This window comes from Anas platyrhynchos, chromosome 2 (genome assembly GCF_047663525.1).
Source record: "Anas platyrhynchos isolate ZD024472 breed Pekin duck chromosome 2, IASCAAS_PekinDuck_T2T, whole genome shotgun sequence".
NCBI classification, from domain to species: Eukaryota; Metazoa; Chordata; class Aves; order Anseriformes; family Anatidae; genus Anas; species Anas platyrhynchos.
Window position 1 is genome coordinate 125,861,524 of NC_092588.1, and position 16,865 is coordinate 125,878,388.

The 16,865-nt window shown below is 38.1% G+C and overlaps 1 protein-coding gene across 2 annotated transcripts in view; it reads right to left on the reverse strand.

The window, feature by feature from the left end:
• Nucleotides 1-16,865, reverse strand: part of STK31 (serine/threonine kinase 31) — a 35,824-nt gene that overhangs the window by 7,484 nt on the left and 11,475 nt on the right. For both annotated transcript variants that reach the window (XM_038175395.2, XM_038175396.2), the window contains exons 11-22: nucleotides 13,320-13,442; nucleotides 10,556-10,735; nucleotides 8,866-8,982; nucleotides 7,731-7,850; nucleotides 7,128-7,259; nucleotides 5,700-5,801; nucleotides 4,677-4,757; nucleotides 4,254-4,379; nucleotides 3,435-3,560; nucleotides 3,041-3,127; nucleotides 2,044-2,193; nucleotides 767-892 (exon numbers count right to left, since the gene is read on the reverse strand). In XM_038175395.2, coding sequence (XP_038031323.2) covers nucleotides 767-892; nucleotides 2,044-2,193; nucleotides 3,041-3,127; nucleotides 3,435-3,560; nucleotides 4,254-4,379; nucleotides 4,677-4,757; nucleotides 5,700-5,801; nucleotides 7,128-7,259; nucleotides 7,731-7,850; nucleotides 8,866-8,982; nucleotides 10,556-10,735; nucleotides 13,320-13,442 — 1,470 coding nt within the window. The remainder of the gene's footprint in view (nucleotides 1-766; nucleotides 893-2,043; nucleotides 2,194-3,040; nucleotides 3,128-3,434; nucleotides 3,561-4,253; nucleotides 4,380-4,676; nucleotides 4,758-5,699; nucleotides 5,802-7,127; nucleotides 7,260-7,730; nucleotides 7,851-8,865; nucleotides 8,983-10,555; nucleotides 10,736-13,319; nucleotides 13,443-16,865) is intronic.

Below are 16,865 nucleotides of genomic sequence, written 5' to 3' on the forward strand. Positions count from 1 at the left end.
GTGCCACAAGATCATTGTGCAGCTGATGGAACTGCCAATGTCATTTATCTGAACCCCAACTGGTACTCAGCGAACCAGCTCCAATGGACCAGGTACAAAAATCACTGCGTGGGAACAGCAACACTTGTTTGGTAGCTCATGACTTTTAAAAAAAAAAAAATCCAAGCAATTTTGAAGTTTTCCATTTGGAACACGTGACACTGGTACCCTGAGCTGAGGAGGCAGCAAAACACTAAGAGAAGACAAAAAAGAGCAGGAAAAGGAGATGCTGTGTAATATGCAACCTAACACAGAAAAGCAGACTGCTTTCTCCTCTCTGACACAGCACACCCTAAGGGACAGAACACACACCTAAGGATAGGTGGGATGTCCTGAAGGATATCCTTCACCAGGGATAAAGTCCTATCCTTACCCAAATCAAAAGATAGGGATGATGAACACACTGCCCCACAGGCAAGGGCACAAGAAAAGAATCAAAAAGGGTTACAAGAATGAATGATAAGTACAGTAAGAACTTACAATCCCCAGAATTAGGAACAAACACATAGTTTTTAGTCACTTAACTACAAATTACATTGTATACCTTACAGAAAAACGCACTGCCTTATGCCCATAAACGCCCATTCGTACCACTCAGTTTAAAATACGCACACTTCTCCAAAATATTCAAAGTAGAATTTTAAAATAACACATTCATATTGCTGTTTATGAAGCCTGCTACTGTTCCCCAATTTTACTAGAAACTCTCTCATAAGCCATAACTTACCCAGAAGAGAAGGCAGCCGTAAGCATACATGTCAGAGGCTGGAGAAGCCGGCTGTCCCATCTTCAGTTCAGGAGAAACTAAGCTCAGGGAACTGACAACCATCGTGCTTGCAACAGCACGTTGTTCCTACAGGGAAAAAAGTGTACTCCTTAGTGAGATCGATAGCAGATTGAAGGAGAGGTATCTCCCTCTCTAATTTAATGCATCAGACAACTTCATCATAGCATTCTGTGCTGACCCTGAATGAAATGTGAAGTCCTTCTTCACTGGTGGAAAATATGGAGTGTAAAGGAGAAAGGAAATAGTCACAAATCTATCATCTAACTGTAATAGAAAAATAGTGCTGGCAGATTTTACTCCACACTGGAACTATTAACGGTCATAAGGTAATAAGGAATACAAGTTACAAAACTTTTCAAATTAGAAGAAAAAAACATAGAAAATGGTTAAAGACATGCCAAGACTCATTAAGATTAACAGAGAATGCACTGAAAACAGATATTCTCAATAAAAATTATTTTTATTATATTATATTAATATGGTAAAAATATATATAATAACGTAACACACTGTTATAAAAATTAAATAAACATGAAGACCTCTAGCACACAAATGTGCTCAAATCAACTTCAGTTTAGAAAGTCAAAATGTGACACCAAAAACATACACCAGTAGTGGAGAGACTTTGCCATGTAAATGAAGTAAAACACTAAGGGAGTAGATTGTATTCTTAAATAACATTAGGCTTTCCCCAAAAATGGTTATGAAATTCTTTACTACAGAAACTGAGGACTAAAGAAAAATACATATAAATACAGGTATGTTTATACAGGTAGCATGTATAACCTTGTTAGTTGACTGAGACAGATTAAAACACATCGTAGAGCCTCATTACCTATCACATAAACATGCAAAAACTGCATGCAAGAGCTAGATTATTCTTTCCTCAAACAAGTTCCTACTCTCACCTCTGCTAATGCTGATTACCAGTAAACATAGAAAAGAGCCAACCAGCAAGTACTGCAACTTCTGAATTATTCTGTTTCACTGTTTTCCTTAATAAAGGCTCATGCTCGATAATTCTTTTCTTCCCCATCCAAAATCAGATTGTGTTTACAAAAATCTCAGCAAGACTCAAACCACCCAACCCCATTCACAGGAATCCTACTGCAGAGCACAACAGTTATCAATAGATCTTATATACTTCATCTATTTTGATACATAACTGACTAAAAATCACTAGGTTGTTTTTTAGCTGGTTTTTGGTTTTGTTTTACCTCTGGTTTAGTGAAATCAAAGTCTCCAACGATTCCTTGTTTTCGATTCACAGCAAAAATGTTGTTTCCATGCAGAGATCCATGTACTATATTAGCTCCATGCAACGTTTGCAGACCTTGGGCAACTCCTTTCATCACTTTTAATGTCTCCTAATGATTTAATTTTGGTGTTCATTACAAAAATAGATATGGAAGAACCAAAAAAAAAAAAACCACAGTATCTAATGTTTCTATTCCAAAACTAACACTCTAATTATTTAAAGATTGCACACATTCAAAGTTCCTGACAATTGTTTTATAAAGTATGGATTACTTCCCAGTAAGACTGTGTTAACTTGCAGAGCCAGTCAACTGATTGTTTCGTTTCACAAACAAAAGGTAACCACCGGTTAACAATTCACTAACATTAAACAAAAATAAACAATTTTAAAACCCTGTAATATATTTTGGGATACATACATTTACAAGTGCCTCCAAGATCACAGACAGAAGCTTTTAAGTCATCAAACATAACTAGGGAAAAGACTGTATTGGCTTCTGGCTACTGTTTCTTTGAGAAAGGCTGGCTAGCCAAAATGCCAATAAACTGTGTGGAGAGGAGGGAAGGAAAGGGAGGAGAGAGAAGAACAACTCCTGCACACACAAACACACCCCAAAGCCTCCACGCACCATAAATCCTCTAAACTTCGGTACAAGAATGCCTCTGCTTACAAATTTAACATATTCACTCTTGTATTTTTGAAGTGTACTAGCAGTACTGCTGAGGCACTCATTTTAATAAAAGAAGAAGGTGTAACCAAGCAAAATCTCTTATAGAAAACCATAGCCTACTGCTTGACCAAATGCTAGTCAAGCCACGTTGTGCAACTCTGTATAGTCATTGACAGCCACCAAAGACAACTGCTCACACACCTCCAGCAGCATAATATACAGCACAATGTTAAGAGTTCACACCAAACACATAAAAAGGAAAATGCTGGTAATCTGTTACACTTACTTGTAAAGTTAAAGGTGTATCAGCCTGTAAAGCTCGCAGACTTGCCCCTGGGTAGTATGGGACCATTAAATACACCAGAGGATCAGACTTTAACAACAAAAACAAACAAAAGTTTAAGAACACATTGTTTCCAATATCAGGAACACTGGAAAATTTAACATGCATTAGATGTGTGATGTATCAATTGATATTTACTAAGAAAATAGTTCACCTAAACTGAAGTCCCAAAGGAAATATTTTTCTGATTCAATATTCCAACTCAAAAAAATATTAAAGCCTTAAATTCCAACTTAAAAGTTTTTCTGCTTAAAATTAAAAAAAAAAGAACAAAAAACACAACCAAGCAACAACAACAACAGAAAAAAACAAGCAACATTATCAGTCTGAATCTTGCCTTGCAGAAAAGAAGAAACAACAGTTGTAATAAGCCAGATTTCTCCTTTTGTTGATTCCAGGCCCTGTGATACTTGGCAACTCTTTCAATCACTTTGCCTTCTGAGCTCACATCTACAGAGTATCCCTGAAAAACAAAACAAATACCCAAGCTCTAACTCCTAATGTCTGTAACATTACTGCATGACACTTTTTGAATTAAAGAAAGGCATACCATTAGGTTCCATCAAATAACTCTTCTATTTATCACAAAACTCAGTAACAACTGTCATAAATTGCTCTCATATTCATTAACGCTTAGAAAGTCTGTAACAACGAAACAAGAAGCAAGTCTCCCATTTAAGAAGTAAAAAAAAAAAAAAAAGAAAAATCCAACTATGCCTCCCCTGATACTATAACCCTTGGTTCTCAATTGCTAGCACAATGGAGAAGAAAAAGGACAAGGGGAACACAGCAGTTCCTGAAGTTTCACAGTGATGAATCAACTGAAAGACAAAACAGCATTTGCATTTTTGGAAACAAAGAGTAACAAACAAGTTAAAGGGTTCACCAAATACGAGAAAGAACAGACAGCAGAGGGGAAGCACTGCTCACTACAGCTGCCCTCAAAAGAAGTGAAAAATCAGTAAGCAACAGGAAAGCAATCCAGACAGAGAACAAGGTCTTGTGTTCTACAGGCCCTGACAAAAGAAAACACATATCAGAAAAGGGTTGTTAAATGCAGGAATACAAAAGGAAAAGCAGAGTTCATTCAGAATCAGCACATTCCTGGGTCAGGATCTCACCTGCAGCGCTAACTGAAAGCCAGGACCAACATTACCTTTAGAAGAACCTTCTGATCCTGCATTTCTGAACACACTAACGGCCGCTTTGTGCTCAGCTCCTTCATGGGCTCAGCATCTAAAAGGTCTCGCTCCAGGCTGTGCGACAGAAGCCCACCTGAATTCTGAAGCACACATACACAGAGATAGCCAGAATAAGAGTGCAGTATGAACAGCCAGCAACACTCACAAGCTCTGACTCTCTCTTCTCTTCCTCAATCAACGTAAAGCACAAACACAGTGGGGGCTTGTTAAAAATGAAGTTACCACATCTGTCAGCAAGAGGCTGGCTGCACACAAAATGCCATTGTAAGGCAGCTAACAAAATACTGATCACCACCCAGAAGGGCAGGGAGTGGGACACACAGCCATGAGAGTGCCTTAAACAATAGCTGACAGATTAAATCACAACCTCGGCTTACCATATAGCTTAGAATTCCTGCTTCTGGATAAAGAAGTGGCAACTCAGGGAACCATTTCTGTACCAAGATGGAAAGTTTCTCCTGGATGAAGGAAACAAGCTTCAGGTCATTAGCTTCTGACACCATATACACTAATGGTTGCAATCTTAGGACCAGGACATTCAAATGGATATCCATGTCTGTTCCACTTTCAGTAGCACCATGCAAAGTAAGACAGGGAAGTGACAACACCCCACCCCACACACTAATACAGCATTTCAATACGCACAGATAAATTTTGGAAAGCTCTAAGGGTGAATAAAGTTAAGGCCTTGAAGAACTCTTGTGCTATGAAGGAAAGACATCCCCCTTTTTTCTACAATACACTTTAGTAGGCCTAAACAAAGGGCACAGCTTCACTAGAATGAAACCAAAGAAAACAGGAACAAAGCAGTAACATAGATCAAAACACTCAAGCATCTACAGATCTCACACAACCACAATGCAAGGTAACTATTTTGCACAAATGCTATGTCTTCAGAGGTAAGACATCATCATCGCAATCCCTGGTGCTCTTCTACTTCCTAAAAGGTGATGGTTTCAATTCTTCCCTCCATAGAAAGGACTTAGAGAAAGGGTGATCTCCTCCACTTCAGGATAAAACCCTGTTTTAGTCCACTCCTAAGTAAACATTTGCCTTACTTACACAGAACAGTCTGTCTTCAGCTACTGAGCTTACACTTTAACCTGCAGCTCTCTGGATCAGAACTGCAGCTCATTTATTCTCACTTCACCCCATTTGGGGGAAGGGAAGGGGATGCAAAGAAGTGCCTGAAGAGACAACATCCAAACAGAAACAAAAAAAGAATTGATCAGCCTCCCTTCCGTCTCCCAGAGATTTTGCCAAAATAGGGCCACCTTAACATTCAACACTGAACTTTAAAAAATGTGATTTTTGTATCCACATCATACGTTAAAAGCAACTGAAATGCAGATGTGCCTCGCAGAGCTTTATTTTAGCTGTCTAAATAATTTAATACTTACATATTCTTCACGTTCCTTGTATATTTCCTGAAGAACCCCATTTCGCAGAGCAGCAATTTCCTCTTTTATTCTTGTCATTTCAAGCTCACTGCAATCATCAGACTGCGTTAGGAATAACCAAAGTTAGCATACAATTCCCATTCTGCTATTATACCAAACAACAATTATCTACTATATCAGGATTATAAAGCAGTTTCAGTATCACAGTTCTGGAGTCAAATGCATTCTGAAGGTTCAGTCTCCATCCTGGAAACCTAAGAGATTCCCTTATAACCTGACCACAGGGAAGGGTGCACCATTTATTTACATAACAGACAAAATGTTCCAGCCCTTTGCCTAGTCATTTCTTAAGTCAAAGAGCTTGAGCTTTTTTTTTTGTTTAAAAAAAATTACCTGACCCCACATAATCATAACAGAACTATTGTTCATCTACCAGCAAAGCAAGGTTCCTTAATTCATTCACTTTTTTCTTATGGAAGTGGGCATTCACCTCATGCCACCTCATTTATCAGGAACCCTTTTGCCAGTGTCTTTCATCAATGTCCCTCATTTTAAATCCCTCTTGGGAGCTCACTGTCCCTTTACAATGCTTACAAAGACACACAAGCAGGTTTTCTTTCCTTAAGCATCTCCAGAGTGATTAATATGTGATCTATGCACCTGTGCCAGCATCAGTGCTGTTTATTTGATTTAGAGGCAACTTTTACATTCTTTCAACTTTTTTGAGGTGCAAGGGGGAACCCTAAAAATTGGAACAGACATTGACTTCTGCCTCCAAAAGGGAAGTACACACATTATGAACAAAGTGGATATGGCTCATAGTGAAAGCTTTGCATGTTAATGTAGAAGTCTAATTTCCTTGCTGTTACACACTTGAACAGAAGAGGTAAGACAGACCAACTCCAGCAAAGCAAGCACTATGCACACAAATATCACCCTTCAGACTGATCAGTGTAAGAGGCATTGCAGAAAAAGTAAATCACACAACCAGCAGGGTGAAAACAGCAGGACCAGACTATGCAGTACTGAGCAGTGACAGCCACCAGAGGGACCCCTTCCTTTTCCTTCCCAGAAGGGCTCCTTCCAGAGCTGCCTCAGACTGCACAGCAGCTGCATTTTGTGAAGGATTTCCCATGATTTTTAAGATAGTGTTACCTAACTGCAGTTCCCAGCTTGACATGAAGGAAATGCAGGTATTTAGCTCCTCACACAGCTAGTTAAAAGCATCGGTGGTGTGGCTAGGGACTGAAAAAACGTCTACATAAAGTTAAAAACAAATTCAGGTCAAGCAACTAAGTCTTGACTGAAGGGACACGAAAAACATATCTTTGAAGTACAGAAGGTACAAACTGTTCAATGTAGTTACCACTGATTTGGTTTACATTCCTAAATGAATCTGAAATAACAAAACCTGTAATGTTTTCATACTTCCTCAAGGTTGTTCTTTTCAGCCAGTTTCCATCTTAAATTGGCCTTCAAGCTTTTCACAGTTTTCTTAATTGATAGTAAGTTGTCAATATTAGGACTTTTATTCAGCCATTCCTCAGCTTGTTTTTTGAACTAGGAAGAAAACAGGAAAACATTCAAGCATTCTGTTTTAATATGCTTTAATCCAATACATTAGAGAAACTGCCCTAAGCCTATCTGAATTCAGTTTTCAGGGTTTTTCCCCACAAAATAGTGTTTCATTTTACTGACATTAACAACCTCCTGGAAGACATTCTACTTAACCTGAGTTCCCTTAAGTTACATACTACAGATTTGCAGTGAATCTAAAGATTCCAGCTTTCATCATTAAGAAAAAAGAAAAGGAAACCACACAAACACACCACGCTTTGCATTTAGCTGAAACAAAACCTTGTCTGAGGTAAGAAACAACCACTATTCTCAAACTTTAACCCAACCAATCTCTCATCACCAACTTACACCTAGAATTTCCATTATAAAATTAAAGAGAAAAAACAAAATTTTTAAGTGTCAGAAAGTGCTACTAATACAGGTCAGCATGAAATAAATAAGGCATAAACTAACCTCAACACTGGCCAAGTATCTGTTCTGTATGACAGCGATCAGATGCTGCTCTTGATGAACTTTATGCACAACTTTACTGTATGCACTCATAATTATTCCCTTCTCTGCCTCACCATGTTCCTGGATTGAATTATAGACACAAGAGTGATATTAAAGATTGAGTCATTCTCCATTCATACCATCAATGTTCCATTTGTAAAACCTTTACTGAGAAATTCCACTGTTACTAGAAAAACTTGTCTATCAGTTTTTCCTCTTCTTAAAGACGACTAAAGGAGAAATTAGCAAGTCTATGAGTTCATCCAATAGTTTCAGGAAAATAAAATTCATCAGCACTTCCATGCAGAGGATCCATTTCATATTCCACATACTATGAAGGAGGTTTTTTTCATTTAATGTTCCTGAAGATAGAACGGTTTAATAGAAATGAAGCATCAAAGTAAGCAACCATTCTTGCAAAGGAGTCGATGGTTCTGTTGCATATAGTAGTCGGAAGCAGGATAAACTGTTGGTGTGCTGTTCTGTAGTTAGAGCACAAATTCAACATTTGCTGATCATTCTCTGGCACACAAAGGGCTCACTGCGGAGACAACGCAAGTACCTCGAAGAGTCAGCAAAAGACAACCGTGGAAACACTGAACAGGAAAGGTACAGAACTGGAGAAAAAGTTACCACAAGCATCAGAAAAAGATTCCCAATGAGGCAAAAACACTTGCTCCATGCAAAAAGATGTATAGCATTTTGTCACTAAGACTGGAAACAAAGTTTATCCATAAGCATCCAATAGATGCAACAGAAACTTACTTACATATACTGTCAGGGCAAGCACCAAAACTCAGAGCAGCTCAAAGAAATGTGAGCTTCTCTGTGCATACAGAGGGAAGCATCAGTTTTCTCAGTATCTCTTAGTTAACAAAGTTACAGAGTTGAGTTCCTGTAACCCCAAGCTGTCCTCTGCCTGTTGCCTAGAAAACATTATTTTCTCTGTAAGGAGAAACCTCAGCGACTTTTTAATCATACTTCCACAAAGAACAAAAATGCTGTTCTGTAGTGAACAAACTTGTCTTGTACGTTAAGTGAAGCCTGAAACTGAAATCAAAGATGTATAAAACATACAGAAATGCTTAGAACCTACTGTTAAGTCAGTCTTCAGTTCTTTGCAAATATTCAACTCAGCCTCTTTGAGAACTTCATCCACATTGACAGCTACTTCCTCGAAATCTGAAGATGCTTCTGATGACAGGTCAAAACACTTCAAAGAAAAAAAAACAGCCATGTAATTGAAAGTTAGAACTTAGCAAGAAGACAGCAAGAGCAGGCAAAAAGAAGATATAAAGAACGAGCACTACTGGAAACCAAATCAGAATTTCTGTCAAATATCACCTTTAACTGCCTGACACTTGAGTGATACAGCAATTTCTAGAACTAATGTAGCCATGACTCACCAAGCAACGAGGTGAATTGTTCATGGAAAAGTTCAGGTTTGAAACAGGTAAATGAGTTCATCATGACATTAACAAACTTTAGTCACTTTTGTACTTCAGTCACTTGCATACATGCAAAGCAGCACTTTGAATTGCACACAGCAATCACACAAACCCACCTGCACGTAAGTACCTTCTCCCAGTCTAATAACTGACATGGTTATAAAAATCTGCAAGTAATTCATAAACATTATGCTGCACACAACATGCACCAAGTCTATGCTGCTACTGAACAGTATTTACCATGAGGTTAAGGCACACTGTTACTCATAACAACATCTGGCCACTGTAAATGGTCTGGGTACAACAAAATGCAAATATCTATTCACTACAAAATGGTAAAACACTGATGGATTATGCACAGTTGACACTGGCAGGAAGGTTACATTGATACTGTCTGAGGATGTTTACACATAACAGTGCAGCAGAAAATACAATCAATGAAGCTGGGTCTGCAGGAATAAAGAAAGAGCAACTTACAGTCTTCTCAGTAAGATTAAGAGTTCAAAACTCAGCAAGAACACAGGTATTAAGCACAGAAGCAGAACAGCGAGAAAGTTACTTCCCAACTTTGCACCTTCTTCACAAACAGGGCTCAGCGATAACCCACTTCCACAGTTTACCACCTTTTAAGACAAATACCAGGAGTAGACATACTTGCTCTAATGCCCCCAACTTTCTATAGTTCAGATCAAAAGAGCTCCATCATCCATGTGGTATTTCAGCATCAAACATCATAGGAAATGCAATTAAAAGTGGGTAATTTATTTGCATAAGTTCTCCACATTCAGTATTCCAAATGAGAAAAAAATTATATATTTGCCCGCAACCTGTATCTAAACTATTTTGAGACAGATTGGCTTCTCCAATAACGTTAAGTCCTCGTTTACAGTGCTCTTTCATCTCTTTTAGCAACATTTATGAACTAGCACCTTTTAAAATCTTAATTATTTCTATCCAAAGGCTACTTGAAGGGACTAATGAAAGTGTTCCAGTCACATAAGGATTAGATAGAGTATAAGATATATTAAAGTTATAGTTGCATAAAAGCACTGATCTTTAGTCAAAAGACATCCTTTCACAGGCAAGCATAAACCCTCACTTGGTACCAGCTCACCGCAAAGGTATGCTAAGCACAGAGATAAAGTCGCACTCTGTTCCTCAACACACACCTTCTCCCCCTGCAACATGGTGCTGACATTCAGTTCCACTGCTCATATGCACAAGCTCCCTGCCAAAGGCAGCTGTCCCTACTAAGGACTATTGCACACAAGCTTAGTTAGATACAACATCATGCTTCATCTTTTTCCGTGACAGGAGAAGTGGACTTACTTGACTTACCTTTAAGATACCACTGAACACGTTAATGAGAATTTTCAAAGCAGCATCTGTATCATTTCTGATGTGAACAAACTCCTCCATTTCAGCACGCTTCCATTTAAAGAACTGTTGAAACACCTCCTCAGAGTCATTCACTTCAGAAACTTGACCATAAACCATCTCTAGAGAACCAGACAATTCCTGTGCAAAGCAAACGAAAACAGCAGGTTTGCAAAACAAAATAATTTTGTGGCAGTATTCTATAAATAAAAATCAAGACATTTAATGCAGAAAGACTTGGTACCACCTCCTGACACTAACTATATTACAAAATCCTCTTCCTGCATTAAGTGAAGTGTTTTTTATATTCCACTTTCCTTTCATATCCAGTGGCAGCACCTCTATTCAGAAAACATAATGCAGAAAAGGATCTCACACTACACTCTGATTCTCCATCCAAAACACAGAAAGGAAAAACACCACAAAAAGCTTAGCAGATCATATCATGTCATTCGTCTTCTAGTCTCTTCTCCCTTACGGGCTGGACTGTGAAGTTATGCTCCTTGCAAAGAGCAAGAAGGGGTTCAGTTTATAATGCACCAGAAAGCAGCCTTCCATGCAACTGGGTAGAAAGTCTCATGCAGTCTCATGCTCAAAAATATTTGAGCTGCAATATGCTTGCATACAACTTGCTATAGCTCAAGAGGCAAAATTCTTCCTACAAAAAGGGATTTGACTGGACCAACTTTTTTTTTTTTAAATAATATGCCATGTCCTCCAGATTTACAAAAATTAGTCACACCAGAAGAGCACCTGCAAGTATTCCATCATACTGTCCTCAAGGAAAATAGTCCCATTTCCTCCCATTTATCTTCCACATAAACATACTTCCCTAAAGCATTAGTACCTTTATCAGTAAGATAACAAGTTACCATACAAAGACTGCTCCATGGTCCACAAGTACACAAACCAGCCTGCTAAGTGTGACAACTCGAAATAGGAGGAACAAGCTACAGTAGGCTTACTGTGCAGCAGAGGAAACACATGCTCGCAGGCAGCTAACATGGGACAGCTGACAACTGTTCAGCTCACACCCCAGCCTGTTTTGGAATAACTTACATACATATCCGTACCCTCAACCTTCCTCTTAACCAACATAATATTACAAGTTGGAAAGCAGGCAGCTAAACCCAACTGCTTGTTTCAGCCCCAGTCAGTTGGACTCAGCTGGGACTGAAGCTTTCGGAGTTTGTCTGTAGTTCAGGCCAGTAATGGCTCTTACTGGAAAGCATAAAACCTAAGTCAGAAGAAATGTGTGATGGGCTGCGTTTGCAGTGCACAACCTCAGTGAGGCAGGCGTTAGTTCCCAAGCTCCTGTTGTTCTCAGATGCACTGAAAAATACTCTTTTCTCCAGGACAGTGCAAGTGTGACCTCTTCAGCTCTGAAACACAGCAACCGAGGTTCTCACTGATTTTTGTCAAAGAGGTTATTTCCGTTTTGTTTGGGAAAGCTGTTCTGATCATCTAGCTTCCAATACAGGGGAAGACCTTTAAGCTAAAGCACAAAGCTCATTTAACACACACAGACACATTTCAGTACTCCTTCAAGTATTTAAAAAATATGTATTATATTACAATTTCACTGCAGTACAACTATCCAGACAATGTTTAATGTCTACCACCTAGTGGATTAGCACAGCATAACCTTTAAACACACACTAAACACAAACCAGTTTTCCTGTTTGGAGAAGCAGGATCTACGCAGGGTCTCCAGTGACAGAAAGCCATGAAATGCTACTCATCTAAACTCTAATTAGATGCTCATCTGCATATCAGACTAGCACCAAAAATAAATGCATCAAAACATATTTGAATGGTGTTTAAAAATAATTCCACACTTTACTTCTATTAATACTGCTCCAACCTTACACAACTCTGCATGCTGCCTGTAACTGGGGTGTTTTTCATAGGAACCCAATCTTGTACAGGCGTAGGAGAGTAAGCCTCCAGAATTTGTACAGACAAGCTGTTGAAACCATTGCTAACCTTTTTCCCTCTCCAAAAGCGCTTGCACAATCAAAATAAAAGCAAGCAGTATTTCTGAAGTTTAAAAGAAGAAAACAATGTATTTCTAACAAAAAAGCCCAGAAACACCGGTTTGATAATCCTACCGTTGGTAAGACTCATTTTGAAGAGTTCCTACTGCATCTACAGAGCCTATCTCCTCATTTACTCCCCCTCTTTCTGTTGTTGGGTTCACTTGTAGAGAAAAGGGGAGGAGGAGAGAAGAGAGGGAGAGATAAGAAGACTCCCAGTATTGACGTGACATTCTGTACTGCTTAGCAAGCCTCATGGACAAAAATGCTTTAACCACTCTGCACTTTGCCATACTAGCCCAAACTACACAGCCAACTTAACTGAAAGATCTAGGATAGCATATAATCCAACCATGAAAGGCATTGACTTGTTAATTGTAGGTTCTCTCTAGTGCTCGCCTTCGAAGTTTTCTGTTCCTTGTGAATTTGTTAGTCACCAAATACAGTACAGTAAGAGAAAACTCTTGCTCAAACCCAAGATAATTTGCTTCAGAAACAAAACATCCCAAAGACCACGATCACAAATAATACTGAGAACGACAGGTGTCAGATGTACAACTTACCTCAGAAGCGTAACCTAAAGCTTCATCTCCTGCTGTTGAGGTCCCTAACTACAAAGCCTTTAACATTTAAGAAACATCTCCAAAGGTTCCCAGTGTTTTGGAATCAGTAAAAAGCTCCTGCCCTACCTGCAACATTCTTGAGCGCTCAGAGAGGAACAGCTGATCCACTTCTGAAATAAATTCATTAACTGCAGAATACAGCTTCTGTTGCACCTCATTTCTCTTGATAATCAATTCATCTCTTTCATCCTATGCAGAAGGAAAAGAGAATGAGCAACTCACACCCAAATTCCCCCTACACAGAGTGACAGAAAAAAGTGGTAACCCTGCAAAACATATGTAATACACAACTGATGAGAATGAATGAAAAAAATAATTTTGACATCTACTCTAACAAAATATATAATATAAATATAATGCATCTGTAACATAAGTAAATATACACAAACAGGTTCAGTTTTTGAATTTATTTTATCCCATGAAAGCTTAGAAGATGACTAAATCAAGAGTTTGTAAGTATCCAAAGAAGAGACTAGAAACATTTTTGTCAGTAACAGACAACTGAATTAGATCCAATGGTTGGTAAATGAAAGATAGACATTAGAGAAAGACAGTGAACAGCTATGAATAAAAACTCAGGTTGCAGCATACACCGTTTTAAAACACAAAACCCAGACTAGCAATTGAGCAGATATTATTCAGCCAGACAGTAACAGACTAAATAACAAAAATCAGTGAATTAAGTTCTACCATATAAGTTAAACACAAAGCATTGCTTCTGCAGTTAAAAAAAAAAAAAAAAAAAAGAAAGAAAAGCAAAGATTAAAAAGGCAGAACAACAATAATTATTAAATAGGTACTTCTGCGTTTTCTGGACATCTCTGGTAACCAAAAGCACACAGTTTTTACAGACTTCTTGCTATTTTACGTATGTAAAACATGAGCCAGCTTGAGAAAGAATATTTAACACACTGCATAAAAAAACATATAAGGACGCCTGCCAAAAAGAACACTTTCCAAGACAAATTTCTGCAAAATATTGCTTCAAAAACTATAGCAATGAAGACTTAAGTGCAGTAAAAGACTTAACCAACCAACCAAATTCCAGGTAATACTAGTCCAACACCAAGTAAATTCAACAGTCTACAAAGGAGAGAATGACACTCCATGAAGCCAGGACACAATTCAAAAGCCACAGGAAAAGTCTCCTTCCTCAGCCTGCCATTTAAGTGGGTACACACAACAGTTGATGCCTCAGGGAACACCTGCTAGATAACTTCAGAAAGCAGTAAGTATTTTAAAAGCATTTTATATTTATAAAAGTATTTTGCAAAGACTTAAGCTCACGGCAATGGTAGACAGAATTAAAACTCCTTTAGAAGGATGAAGATTTCTCAAACTACACCTGGAAACTTTACTCGTGTCTCAATCAGTCTCATACCCCTCAACAAACGAGCAACAACAAACCACCACCACCCAACCACCAGACCCAGTCATGCCAAATGCCCATCTACCTTTCCATTTCGTTTCAGAGAGCTCCAGCAATGGGGTTTTTACAAAAGACTGTAAAAGGAGGATATGCATAGTGCAGTCACCTCATCAATGCTTTCTTGCTTTAATGACCTCAAGATAAAGATACACCCCCTTCCACAGATACTGTCTTACATGCTTTTTGAGCCTATTTCTTCTTTTGACCTCTGTTTTTGGCTTTCTTTAGTGCAAATTACTACTTTGCAGTATATGAAATAGTTAAAACTAGCTCTGGCATCAGCAACCTCATTAATTGCTCCCCAACATTTTCTTTTTAATGTAACAACTAAATAATAAATATATTATTATATGTATACTACAGTCTTCAATAAAGCAAATCTTGAATCAGCTTCTAGTTCTAAACCATAAATTAAGCAACACTCCATAAAATACTGCAATTCTTGCAATTCTGAATATACAGTATTTGTGTTACATATATACACACCAACACACTGAGTTATCTGCCTACATTGCAATCAGGGCAACTTTAATCATTTGTGTTTCTTCATCTGTAAAGCTGCCATCCTGCCAGTAAAATTTTGTAAGAGAGCTGGTTAAGTGATCAGCACCAATACCCCTCCCATTTGAGTACGTATCCTTCCTACACTGAGCACAGAATTAACATCAAATTCTATGATTATTTTTGGAAACATTTTAAAGTATTTTCTCTCCAGAAGAACTACCTTCGTTATTTTTACACAAACCATGCGCAAGGACCACCTCAGCTCACTGATTATCTTTTTTATGTTTCCAAGGCATCCATTCATTACATAAACACCTTATTCAGGAAGGAACCATTCAATCACCCATCTTCAGTTGGGGGTAGCATCCAGACATGAAATTAATTAAATTAATTCAAAAAAATTCTTCATTAAAGAAATGAATAAAAATATAAAAAAAGAATAAAACACAAGAATACCACTACTACACATTTCAATGATTAAAAAAAAAACAAACGTGAGTAGTAATCAAGTTAAAACAGCACTAACAAACTATGAAACCCCAGAAAATGAATATTGAAATGCCATTTTCTCTACATTCAAATTCTGTTGGGTTTACTCCCCTGCAGTATCGTTTAAGATGTATTACATTTCTCCTAAAGCACAACATTTACTCTTAAGAGCTTACAAACAAATGAGACTTGGGATAAGGAGAGAGGGAGGTTTAAGGAACAGCACAATGCTTATGCACTGAAGAGCAAGATTTAACTTTGCAAAGTCAATTTTGACAGATAAATTGACAGATTAAACAGAGTTAAAACAGACTGTTATAGTTTAATAGGCAGCTATTTCACCTATCTGTTTGGGTTCACTGGGCTTCCTGTACACAGGGTATCTCATTTCAACTAAGCAGGAAACAAAGTTAGCACAACCAAATACGTTGATATCATAATCAAAAATATGTTATCCTACCTCTAGCCAACATAATTTAAGAAGGGATGACAAGCAGAATAGCAAGCACACCGTTTTACCATGTGCATCTTGGACATTTCTTGTATTTGAAAATACTGCAACGAAGACTCTAGCACGTTACAGCACATAAAATAGATGTTAAACTAGAAATGATTCTCATGGGGAAAAAAAAACACCTCCTAGAGTGTATGATAAAAACAGCACAACATTGGTAGCACAAGATACTCTTTTATTTCAGACTCATTACCCTAGCTTTAGCAGGATGCCACCAAAGCTCATGTTATGCACACTTTACCTCCCAAAACCTTCAGAATACCTGAGACAAGTTCTGCAAGACCCTTGAAACATCCTGCTTCCAGCTACTACCAATCCATCTTTAAAAAATAAATTAACTCTTCAGGGAGATCTGCACTTAAGCACACTTTCCCATTTGCAAATACTTTACGGTTCTTGGGCACTCTGGGGGATACCTGACACTTAGTAGAATTCCTGTCTTCTCTACATTTCCCAATTTAAAGTAGTTGTCATGGTAGTGTCACAACTTTCCCTCTTCAGACAGCATGAATTTTCAAAAACCATGGCATGCTCTTTAAAAGAGGTAAGATTTTGCGCTGCCATTCATTTACGCTTTAGTTTAGGCAAGCAAGAACAATGTCAGAAGTGGAGGAAGGGGTTCATTTCTTAACAAAATCAGGCCATATGAGGTCACACCTCACCAACACAAATGCAT